The sequence below is a fragment of the Cheilinus undulatus genome, linkage group 18, assembly GCF_018320785.1.
Source record: "Cheilinus undulatus linkage group 18, ASM1832078v1, whole genome shotgun sequence".
NCBI lineage: Eukaryota > Metazoa > Chordata > Actinopteri > Labriformes > Labridae > Cheilinus > Cheilinus undulatus.
In genome coordinates, this window is record NC_054882.1 from 10,330,886 (window position 1) to 10,343,132 (window position 12,247).

Below are 12,247 nucleotides of genomic sequence, written 5' to 3' on the forward strand. Positions count from 1 at the left end.
ACAAGAACAACAAGTTCTCCACAGGACCTTTAAATATCCTAATTCATTTCTTTAAAAAGTATGTTCTGAAAATAGAGCACATTTTCTGTACCTAAAGATTCATCCCAAACCCTATCAAAAAAATAAATGCATTTGCATGTAAACTGCTTTAACATGATAAATGATTTCTTTTGTTTTGTTCCAATCATTGCACTTCCTCTCTTCCTCTATCTGCTGCTTTTAGCTTCTAACATCAGATCAGGTTCCAGCAGAACTTCCATTCAGTCTCAGCACAAGAGAAAAACGCAGTTGGCTGAAAAAGGTAAGGCTGTCGTATGGAAGAAAAGTAACTTTTACAAAGGAAGCCATATTTAGCCAGATGTCCTTTTCATGCTTTTGACACTCACAGACAAACTCTCCTTTTCTTCCTTCTCCTTACATCCTCTCCCTACTTTAACCTTTCACTTTCTCTCCCTCGTGCCAGACCTTCTCCTTCCAACACCTTGGTTCCTCTCCCTCCATTTCTCCCCCACCTCTGTCTTTAAGCTTTGTTCATTTACTCGAATTCATACTGCAGATGTAAGCAACAATGAAATACAAGCAACACAAAGTCTAACATCTTCTGAGTTTGCAAATTTGCATCTTTGAATTACAGCTTCTGTTACCCTCCAACTTCAGGGCATGTACTTGTAAATTTCCGAGGGTAAATAGTATGCAGTGAGCTAGCCTGTGTAGGCACAGATGCTCTTCCCGTATCATTGCCAATGATAGCTGAAGTCCAGTTCTGAAAAAAACTGCCGCTACACTATAGCTATATCTGAGCTGATCGCTACACTGTTAGCAGCCATTGCTATTGTCTTCTAGTGCATCTAAACCCTCCCATAGCTTCAGCGTTGTTCTCCACAAATGACGCTGATTGGTCAGGTATGTTCTCTGACTTAAACATTTCAGATTGGAGCTCTGCAAAATGGATCAGACATGGAATCTGGACAATCCATCAGCTTTGCAAGTTAGCCATGAACTGGACAAGCAAGGGATTTAGACTTGATGATTGGAAAACATGACAGTTGACCAAAGAGATTACAGTTCATCCTGCATTCAGTCCCACTGATCTGATGATTGTTTTTTTCAGAACTAAATACGTCAACCTACATGTGGCACAAAAAAGCCAGGTCAGTCTGATGCAACCTCTGCAAACTGAAAGTTGGTTTATACTTAAATGAGGTCAATCTAAAGTTGCTCTGGTTTCTCTTTCACTGTTTCTAATTACACTAGATCTTTGCTTTGACTCTTTCTGATGATCTTGCTGTGGTTTTGGGACATCGAGCTTCTGCTAATGAAACACGACACTTCCTAGCAGGGGACTCAGCTCCCTGTAGAGCCGCTGCAGTCTTCAAATATGAAATGTTTACACTTTACATTAGGAAGGCAAACTAAACAAGAGCAGCTCTGTTAACTCCTCAGATATACTTCAGGAGAAATAAAGGCCTGTTTCTGGTGGAAAAATAAATGAACCACTTTTCCCACAAGATTTAGCCCACTTTTCTGAGTTTATTGGTTTTACACATCTCTAAAGGTCTGTGCTTTCATATTGATGTGTTTCATAGTGTCTATGATCCAAAATAATTGATATATCCTTAAGAGAAGCAGCCTGAATCTAGAAATAAACAATTAAAATAAAGTAAAGGCAGCCAGAAAAGATAATGATCCTACTTCTTGCGATCATGAGTGTGATGAGTCAGCGTGAAAGGACACCGCATGCTCCACTCATCTATAAAGCACTTTTTAAAGTTATTATGAAAACTTTTGGAACCTTCTGTGCCATAAATGCATCAATTTGAAAGTAAAATAGTTCATTTATGAATTTTAAAACTAGACTTTACTTCTAAGTGAGTGATTTGGTGGATGACGTCCAGAAATATCCTCTCTTTTGTTACATGCTGATACATGCTGAGCCCTAAAGGATTTAAAGCTCTATGAAATAAAAACTCAGCTGCACAATTTGAATAAAAGGTATCAAATAGATCATGCTGATGTTATTTAACCCTGCCTATCCCTCGCCACGGCTGCTTATGATGACAACCAGCTGATGAATTATCGATTAATGTCGTCTGCATGATGAAGCCGTTTATCAAACATCTAATGTTCTCTTTATGAACCTCTGATGCTGCCTCGTCTGACTCGATCGGCCTCATAATGGAGTCAAGGAGGCAATGGAGAGGCTGCAGAGATGGGCCGAGACAAGAGGGCTCACTCTGCTGTGTTTTACTCTGCACATTCTCTTACTTTCTCACCCCCAAGTACTGCTGTTTTCCATCTTCCTTTTTCCAGATTTAGGGTATTTATAGACTTGAGCAATTGTTTTGTTCAGCGTCCTGCAGCTCTAACAGCTTCTCACTATCTGCTGCAGTGGATCTGTCTGTGTCATGTCACTGATCAATATCCTGCAAACAAGCCACCAGTGCCATAGATCTGAATCATTCAATTAGTCACCGCAGCAGTAGCTACTGGTTACAATCTGGATTTTTATCGTCAAACTATTGTAAAGCGATTATTTTATGTTGATATGAGCAAACCTTGTAAATGCACATTTACAACTAAATTAACAGATACAACTAAAACTAGGGCTGAAGGGCCCTCGCATCCCAACACATTTCCAGATGTGTCACAACCGCAGAAGTGTGGACAAAAACTAGACTTGGGCCCCCAGGGAAAAGAATGAAGAGTATAGTATAAATACGCAAAAGTTTCTTGTCGTATCTGCGTTTCATCCACACTGAAACTGTGTTTTGGGAGGCCTTAAACACTACTTGTTGAAACCGGGTCCCAGAGTGAACAAATCTGTACACGCCTACTGTTACGTCTCCAGGTGGATAGCTACCAAATTAGAGGGTTGTGTTCGTTCTGCAGAAGCTACTGAGCTTATTTTGGCTTTTAAAGCAAAATCTGATGCTCCTTTACAACAACTGAGAACAAGAAATAGTCATGGAAAACAGCATCTACGCCATCTTCTTGTTCTTATGTCTGTGTATGGCGCAAAAGCATTATACGTATGCTCCGTTGTCTCCTTCTGTCTGTTTTTGTGCATTTCCATGGTAACGTTACAGTGCCACTTACAGGCTTGGCATATATACTACAGCATTTTCAGTGGTTCCATGCTTACACAGACATTTCCTGAAAGAATCCCGTGTTTACGGAAAACGTTTTCTAAACAAAACAGAAATATATCGTTTTTGTCCCCGTGTGGAAAGGCCTTACTTTTAATCAGTTTTAGACACTTTTTGACCAGTCTTAGTCTAGTCTTCCTCATGTAAACGGCTGTCAACAAACATTTTTCGTCATAGTTTTAGCCGACAAAATTAACACTGTCGCCAATAAAGAAATTGCCCAGTTGTGCCACTTCCTGTTGCCAGTAGGAGTGCTACATCAAAACAATGAAACTGACTTTTAAATACAGTATGTAGAGTGGCAGACCTTTATCCTACACGTGAAATTTGGCGGCAATCAGATGTTTGATATGAGAGCTGCAAAAACTTCCTGCCAAACTGGCAAGGTATTGAAATGCTCGCCTTTGCCAGTGAGGCATCCTTCTATGAACCATATCTGTGTTGTGGTCAATTATTGAGGCCTTTCTTTCAAAATCAGAAATCTGTTAGTTAAGCTAAATTTTTCAGCTGTCCTATCAAAATAAAAGCAAAAGGCAAAAAATTATCTTTAAAAAACGTTGATCATTTTAAAACCCTTAAAGATATAATTCTATCTTTTGAGTGCTAGTCCATTTGTGCTTAGGTTTGTTATAAAAACAAGACTGGGTGTTCCTCAAACAACCACTTTGGGTAAGTTATGATGATAAACAGTGGTAGAGCTGTGTTGCTTTTGTACCCCTGCATATGCAGCTATTTTTCTTTTGCATGCATTTTCTGGGTGTGTTTTTGTCCTTGCCCCATGTTTTATGTTAATGTATTTGCTTGGCTTTTGCAGCACCTTTCCTTGTGTCTGTGTTATTCATTTTGCACATTCAAGATTTTGCATTTGAGGACCTTTTTTTAAAATCACAAACTCTAGTTGATAAAACTAACATTTCTGGGCTGACATGTTCCTGTATGGAGGCATCTGCAGCTTAAAGATATATTTAGCAGAGTCACTTTAAAAACCAGGATTCTCAAGTCTAGCCTAATGCCTCTTTCTAATTTAACTGATCCCCTGCCAGGAAACACCCATGCATTTCTTTTTTTGAATAAAAAAACACCCCGTCATAAACTCACAGGCAGTGCCTTTTTGTACATGTCACAACAACGGGGAACGTCAGGCTTACTTATCTTGTTAAAGAGTGTAAAAGTCAAACCTCGACACACAAATGATCTCAACAACACCATTACGGCGTGCAGCTTTGCCCTCGCTCTCTGCCGTAATAATCTCTCCTTCTTGTTATTCTCTGTCAGTAAACACTCATCTGGGGCTGCTGATGGTTATGAGAGCGCACTCCGCCGTGGATGCTGCAGCCGTTTTCACCATCAATGCTATCTGTGCTTGTCTCAATAAAAGAAGTTTCTCTGACATTATCTCTGCTTGGCTCTTATTCTCCCTTTCCGGTTCCCTCGTTCTCTTCCTCTTCATGAATATTGCAGTGAGAGGCTGCAGAGCAATATGTACAGCAGCAGATAAGAGTGTGTTTGAAACGCTTGAGAGTCAGGAACAACGTCAGCTGACTGCTGTCTTTTAATGTAACAACTGCGGTGACTCAGCCGTTTACTGCGCTCATCCGTTTGCTTCCTTCATAAACAGTTCAGAAATGAAGCGTACAAATAGACGGGAGTTATGACGTTTATGTCATTGAGGAGTAATTTTCACTTTACTTCAAGGGTTGTGGGGAAAGTTTTCCTGCATGTTTTATATTAAAAGCCCTTAAAGGGATAGTTTGGTATTTTAAAAGTGGGGTTGCATGAGGTGCTTGTCCATACTTGTAAGTATATTAGCCACAGCGGATGCTTTTCAGTGTGACCCTGTGAGGAGAGGAATGGAAGCCAGACTCAACATCTATGTAGATGGGTTGTTTTCTGCTCATTTTTCAGAAATACTGAGCCAGACATCACATATATGGCCTTATGCATGGCACTGATCAGCTGTTTGTTTCTGCAATCTTCACAACAGACATTTAAGGAAACCAGTAGGCAGGAGAGATCCATGGTTACCCTGTTGCACAGGTGGGTAACCTGTGAGCCTGTACCCACAATCCAATTGAGCTATGATTGAGACTTGGTAAGACTAGAGCTTCAGGAGATATGTGCTGTAGTCCGACTAGGTGCTAAAGAAGAGTGGCTAACTGAGAAGAAGGTGCCTAAAATTTTCTATATACAGTATACTCTTAAAACCTTGCAAAGCAGATGGATTTACCAGATTCAGTGTCAGTCATCAGGCGAGTCCATCTTGCAAAGCTTTCAGCTGATATGCTTGTTCCCAGTCAAAGAATAACTGGGCCAATTAGCTTTATTTTAGATGAAAGAGGAGGTAGCTACAAGCTTAACTTACTTAAAGTGACTGCAAGCTTATAAACAAGGGCGGCTGCCAAAGGGATGAGTGTGCATGCAGCTATAGCGGCAGTTTTTTGCAGAACTGGACAACATATCTTGATTAACAGAAGAGCAAAGAACCACACTGAAAGCCCACTCTTCAACTGGCATTTGCTGCAAGCCAGCTAATGTGGTTTTGCTGATCACTCAGCCTACCCAAGCTGATCCCACAAGTGTTTAGTGGGGTTGAGATCACAACTGCCGGCAGGCCATTCCAACCTCTCCACTCAAAAATTCTGGAGGTGGTCTCTGATTAACCCCACTCTTAGGCCTTTCAGAGTGGCAGGGCTCTGTGCTGGTTCTGGTTCCTGAACCTAAATTTGAACTGGCCAGTGCGTTCAAACCAGAAAAAATTGGTTTTAAACCTGAGAAGTTGGTTCTCACCTGGAACCAGAAATAGTCTGTTCTATCTTGGGAACTGTGACATCATCAGTGGACATATCACAATCCAGGTTGAGAAGACGAGCAGAAAATGAAGAGAAAGTGGTCTGCTGGGGAGACAAAAGGTTTGGTTGTGATCTGGACATTGACAGAATTCCAGGTGAAGCTGGAGAGTAGTTCAAGGAAAAGCAAGTTATGTACTGAACTTGTGGAAGAGATGGCGAAGGCTGGGTTCACCTGAATGCCAAACCAAATAATTAATTAACTCAAGAAACTGAGGAAGGAATACTGGGACAGCATGAAAGACTTGGGCAAAAGTGGAACATGGTGATACATGTCCATTATGTCCTCTCACTTTGGTTCTGCTTAAACTGGTGTGAACAAGGGAGAAGGTGGCCTAGTGGTTTAAGGTGCTCTCCATGTAAGCGGGTGGCGCAGGTTCGAATCTGGCCAGAGGCCCTTTACCACACGTCTCTCCCCTAATCTTGACCCTATTTCCGACTCTATCCACTGTCCTCCTCTATCTAATAAAGGAACAAAAATAAATCGTATAAAAAAAAAAATTTAAAAAAGGTGTGAACACAGGCTGGTTCGCCAGAAAGCACCAAGGATCTGAGACTCCAGAACGGAACCAGAGCCAGAATCAGAACCAGAACCAGAACCGTATCTGTCTGAAACACCCTCTGCGGGGGCAAGCATTGTCATATTGGAGGATCGAGATCGCCCAGACTGTGGGCACACCGCCTCCACCAAAAAAATGCTACTCGATCAGCATAACATTCTCTGCATCTGCTTTACATTTTGACCCCATGATCCGCTGTTGGCAGAATCTGGATTCATCACTGAACCTAACGTTCCTCCACATGTTCAGGTTAAAGTGCATGCACTGCAGACACCAGAGTAAATGTGCCTGACAGTGAAGAGGAGTTGTGGCGGGCCTCCTAGCAGCCCTGTGTGACCAGAGATTGGCTGCATGCAGTCTGTTCCAGATTATCTGGCAGAGAGATGTCAGTCATATTGTCCTGCAAACCTTGGCTGCAAATCTGTAGAAGTCCGCCTACGGTTCCTTAGTGCTGAAAGGGGTGTCGTCTTCTTGGGACGTCTGTCTCTGGCATCCCCTCTTATATGGAACTTGGCCCTCAGTTTGGCGATCACTATCATGGGTGCAACCCACGTACTCAGCTCTGCTGCTCATCCCACAAATGCATGTCCCTTACAAATGTGGCATCATGTAAAAGGGTAGTAAACAGGCTTTCCAGTGGTATAGGATTTGTTTGTCTGTGGCTTATTTCTTTATTGGTTTAGACTGAGATCAAGATGCTCTGGGTTTCTTTAGAATTCATCAAATTGAATCCTCTTTTGTCGGGATGAAATCATTTATAACTTGCCTGATTAAAGGCGTGGCTAAGTCCACCAGCAGGTGGCATCAACGCAGATACTTAGCAGAAAGCTTAGGGTCCATCTCCACTCTACCTCCTTCCCTGTTTCTAGACTGATCCAAAGCCAGGTAGACATCAGAATTCCCAATAAGCCGTCACCATTATTTGGCTTCATACTGACTCTTCAGAAACCAACGGGTGGCATAAATATGTCCATGTTTTATACAGTCCATGGTATCAATCAACACAAGCAAGGAAACAAACCAGGTTCACTGCTTGCAAAAGTGCCAAACATGCTATGAGCAGCTTGTTGATTTTCTCTCAGACAGCACAAAACCCAGAGGAAGTTGTTTTCAGTTGAGTTCTCAGTTTTGATCCCTTTTGTTTTATTGTGACCTACTTTAACTTTTCTAATATTATTCCCATCCCTCTTTAAATCAGCTGTCACATCTTTTAGAGACAACTGTGACACAGAAAACATCATGTTTATATTGTCTTTAAATCCCAGTATGAATAAGTAACTTATTTGGCATTTAGTCATTGTTTAAGCTTTGTAGACCAAATTTTCCAATTGCAACTTTTGTCTTTCTTCTCCTTTCTTATGAGTCGATTTTATGAGTCTCCTATCTGTCAGTGTTTCAGTCAGTTCATTCTGCATCGAGGATTTATGTTTACATCTAAAGCTAAGCATTATTTCTGTCCATAAGAGGTCAGAAAGTCACAATCATCACAGTCTCTAAGGATAGGAATATGGCTTTATGTTTTGATTTATCAGACCAATTCTAAAAAAATGAATTGCTTTGAAAATTTCACAGAGTAGGCGCTGTAAATCCTCCAAAGCAGAGGCTGTAGCTGTGCTTGGCAATCAAATGAAACTGTGAAACAATTAATGAAACTATTGGCACATTGTTCTCTGTTAATCCTTGATCGATTTGGTAGAGATCCATGTGTTTTGGGAGTTTGACTCAAAATGTATCACTGAAAGTCATCTGCATAAAAACATGACCACATACCTAAAATAGCGATGACCTCATCATCCTGGATGACCTCCAGTGACCCCGACACGACAAAACACAGGGTGTCGACACTCTCTCCAGCGTGGAAAATCAGGTCTCCGGGAGCGCAGTGGGTTGTCTGGAACTCCACGGCGAGCGAGCGAAGGCAGCCGTCGCTCGCCAACCGGAACGCTGGATGTTCATTGAACACCTGAGAGGACAGAGAGTTGATGTTTATCACCTGTTAGTTCACAAGTCAAACAGTGCAACAAAAGCAGAGCAGTCTACTATCGCCTACGAAGTGCAGGCAAAGTAACCAATAGGAAGTTTGTTTGTTTTTTTTTTCAGAGAAAGGTGCATTTAGAACAAACTTTTGCAGCTTCCTTACCTTAAAAATTCTGCTACTCAGTTTCACATTTAAATGTATTTGGACTTTAGAGTTAAAATAAAGTTTTTCCATCCTCTAAATCCTGGTAAATGAATTACTTGCTAAAACTTCTAAAAGAAAGCATAACAAAAATGTCCATTTAGACAGCAGCAACTTCAAAAAACATAAGCACTTCTATTTACACAGGTCCAGGTCCATTCATATCACACAGAAATATACTTTGCAATGCAGTTCCTGTTGATAGTAATAAAGCTTTGACATTTAACTGTGTGCATGAAGCAAAAGTGTCTTGAGGAGGGTAACCGGAGAAGACAAAGCATCTGCATGGCTCCTGGCCAATTTTAGAACCTCACAGACTCAGACTTTCACTGAAGGACACTATCTGCACAAGGACAGCATCTGCTGACCACTCATCTTTGCTGCTGTATACCAACCTTGTATGGTGATGTAAAAACACTTTTGAGCATTGTCAAAGTGGTTCATCACATTGCAAATGGGCACATCTTTGTACCTGAACTGGCCGCTTCAGTAAAGCCTCAGAATATTTAACCCATCTGCCTCTCTGCCCTCCTTTTGTTCATCTATTACCAACAGTGTGTTACCAGAGGATGCCTCTAGAGGGCATCAGATCACTGATGTGCAGGATGTAAACTACAAACATGGTAACACTTAAGGAAGTATTTTTATATTGATTCTGACAACTTTGATAGAAGCATCAAAAATCAAAAGTAACATCTGAAAAGATCAGACTGATATCAGTCTCTCTGATATTTTCCTACGTTCATGGGCGTAGCAGTCCCGGTGTTATGGTTAAACAAGTGATCATGTTAATGTTGTGTTCACACCAGACACGAGGATAATCATCCACGTGAGTTAATTACATGTAAAGTCAATGTAAAGTTGCAAGTAGATACAGGATTGCCTCAGGGGTGTGAACACCGCTAATGTGTAGTGTTAATAGTGTCAATTGAGCAAGCAATTCATGTCAGTGCAGCTTATTTGTGCAGCATTTTTTTAGCTTCATTTGCTTATTCCCAAGAGTTGAAAAAATCTGAACTCAAGCAAATCACTTATGCGGTGATGGCCAATCAGCACGGAGATCCTCCAGTGATGTGATGAGGAGTGAAAACTTTTGTCTACCACTTCACAAACATTTTGACAGGACAGTTTCCTGATGTGCTTTTTAGTGACTTAAGCTGAAACGACACTGGAAATTCTCGGGTACATGGAGCGTCATTCTCATTTTGACCAGGTTGTCAGTGATAGCAAGGGCCAATCAGGGCTAACCTGAAATCTGACGGGCCACCCTAAAATCCTTGGAATGACTGCTGTTTGCCTTGTTGGCTTTTAACTAACCATTTCAGCATATCCAATCATGAAGCACGTCTTTACCTAAATTAGACTGACGCCAGTATCATAAAGGTAAAGTATTTAAAAGTGGTCCCACCAGCCTTAATATTTTCTGTGTGTGGCCCTCAGTGGAAAAGGTTTGCCCCCCATCCCGGTGTAGGTCAAACAACTAAACCAGTTTACGCCAGACTGTCCTGATATTTCCTCTTGATATTCAATATTCAAAGAGAATGAGTCATTGTGTTTTGGTTTAATTAAAAGCTTTAATCTAGTGACACAGCAAGGTCAAAACTGTGGTTGTTTCTATCATTTTTAGCTTCACAAAATAATTTAGTTATTAAAACTTTCCTTTATTTCCTTTTAGCTGTCTAACTTTACATTATAACTCTAGAAGTTTTTAATTTGACACAATGAAACCATTTTAAAGTATTTCCCCCTTTAGAGAAAACTACATTTAATGGAAAACACAGGAGATCGTTTCATTTTACATTCCTGACAGTCGACTATATTCCTACACCTCTGTTTTTCTTTCCTGCAGAGGAATGTATTTGCTGATATCTGGTTATATGTTCAGAATGAAAAACAGCTTCCACTGCGTGAGATAATCCAGCTCAGAAACAGAGAAGCCTGCCTTTGGTGTCTTTTCACTCAGATGAGCTTTTTTCATATCAGTTCTTCCTGTCAATCAATGAAACCGTCAGGAAAAACTGTCTTAGTTTTTGTCTTAGGATTTTAATTTGTCTGAAAAGGCTGTTAGCACTCATCTAAACAGGTTAAATTCTGTCCATTTAAGCGAGGTCTACACTGTGAGGTCTTCTGATGAGACTTTGTGAAACTGCAGTGTATTCAGAGACAAAGCCGGTCTGTGGTGTTTCAAATCAAAAGAAAAGAAAGACTCTTTGAGTCCTGTTGTCTTTGATGAAGTGCTCACTCTTGCCCGTCTCTTGAAAACAGCTTGAATTTTTTGTATTCAGTCATAAAAGCTTCACATTTCTAACACGAGACCACAGAAGAGCTGTATCAGAAGAAGGCAAAGCCAGAAATACCTGTAAAAGAAGTGAGACTTCTTTTATGCCTCTTCTTTTTTTACTTTTTAACATTTGTAATTTTTTAGTGTTTTCTTGTATTTTTCAGACTTACTTTATAGGTTTGTTTTCGTCATTTTTAGAGTCTTGAATTTGAGCTTTGTTTTTCCTGAACTCTGAGCTTTTCTTAAATGTTTTTCCCTTAGGGAGTATTCTGGCAAACAGTGGTTTCCTAAAAAATAAAATAAAGATCTTAGGATCACATAGATGAAAAAAGGGTTGAAAATCTTCTCATTTGTTTCTTTTTTTCAGCAAACATCAGAAAGATATATTCTTATCTTGACTTGCATACAGGACTCTCTATTATTCTTTGAAACAATATAACAGATTCAGGTTTTATTGTCCTGTCGTAGCAACCAACATCAGCATCCCACCAAACTAAACCCTGAGGTACAGTTTAGGCATTCATTACCTCTCTAGTCCACCTTATAACAGCTTCTGTTTTACATAAACAAGGCTGTATATCCACATCCAAAGTTTCCCATTACAATGTATTTTAGAATACACACACACATTAAAAAAACCCAAATCAAAAAAGTTGGGACGTTGCATAAAAGTGGATTTAAACCGTCAATGGTTTTTGCCCTTTCCAGCCTATATTCAATAGAAAACAGCCCAAAATATACACTCACTGTGAATTTGATGCCTGTAGCATGTTCCAAAAAAGCTGGGACAGGTGAAAGAAAACACTGTGAGGGTAGTGGAAGGCTCAAAACACCTGTAAGGGTCCATCAACTGATAGCTGACCGTGACGAGTTATGAAAAGAGCACTGTGTGGAAAAATAGTTTAACAGTTAATGAATCATGTTCCTGCGTATGCAGTTGCAAGGAATTTAGAGATTTCACCATTTACAGCCCATAATATCATCGAAAATATGAAGAGAAACTAGGGAAATCTCTTTAAATAAGAGACCAGGTTGAAAACCACCAAAAGTCATATGATTCTGCGGCAGCACTGGGTCATAAAGCAGCATCATCCTGTGATGGATATTACAACATGGAGTTGGGAACACTTGGTTATACAGAACTTGGTCCAACTGGACTTGACTGAGGTTATTGAAGAGGTGTTGCCTCTGCTTCAAATGCTTCTGTGACATGAAATAAACTTACAAAATGCCTA

At 40.4% G+C, this 12,247-nt stretch overlaps 1 protein-coding gene across 3 annotated transcripts in view; it reads right to left on the bottom strand.

The window, feature by feature from the left end:
• kcnh5b (potassium voltage-gated channel, subfamily H (eag-related), member 5b) overlaps positions 1–12,247 on the bottom strand; it is a 266,042-nt gene that overhangs the window by 62,624 nt on the left and 191,171 nt on the right. For all 3 annotated transcript variants that reach the window (XM_041813394.1, XM_041813393.1, XM_041813395.1), the window contains one exon: positions 8,323–8,515. In XM_041813394.1, coding sequence (XP_041669328.1) covers positions 8,323–8,515 — 193 coding nt within the window. The remainder of the gene's footprint in view (positions 1–8,322; positions 8,516–12,247) is intronic.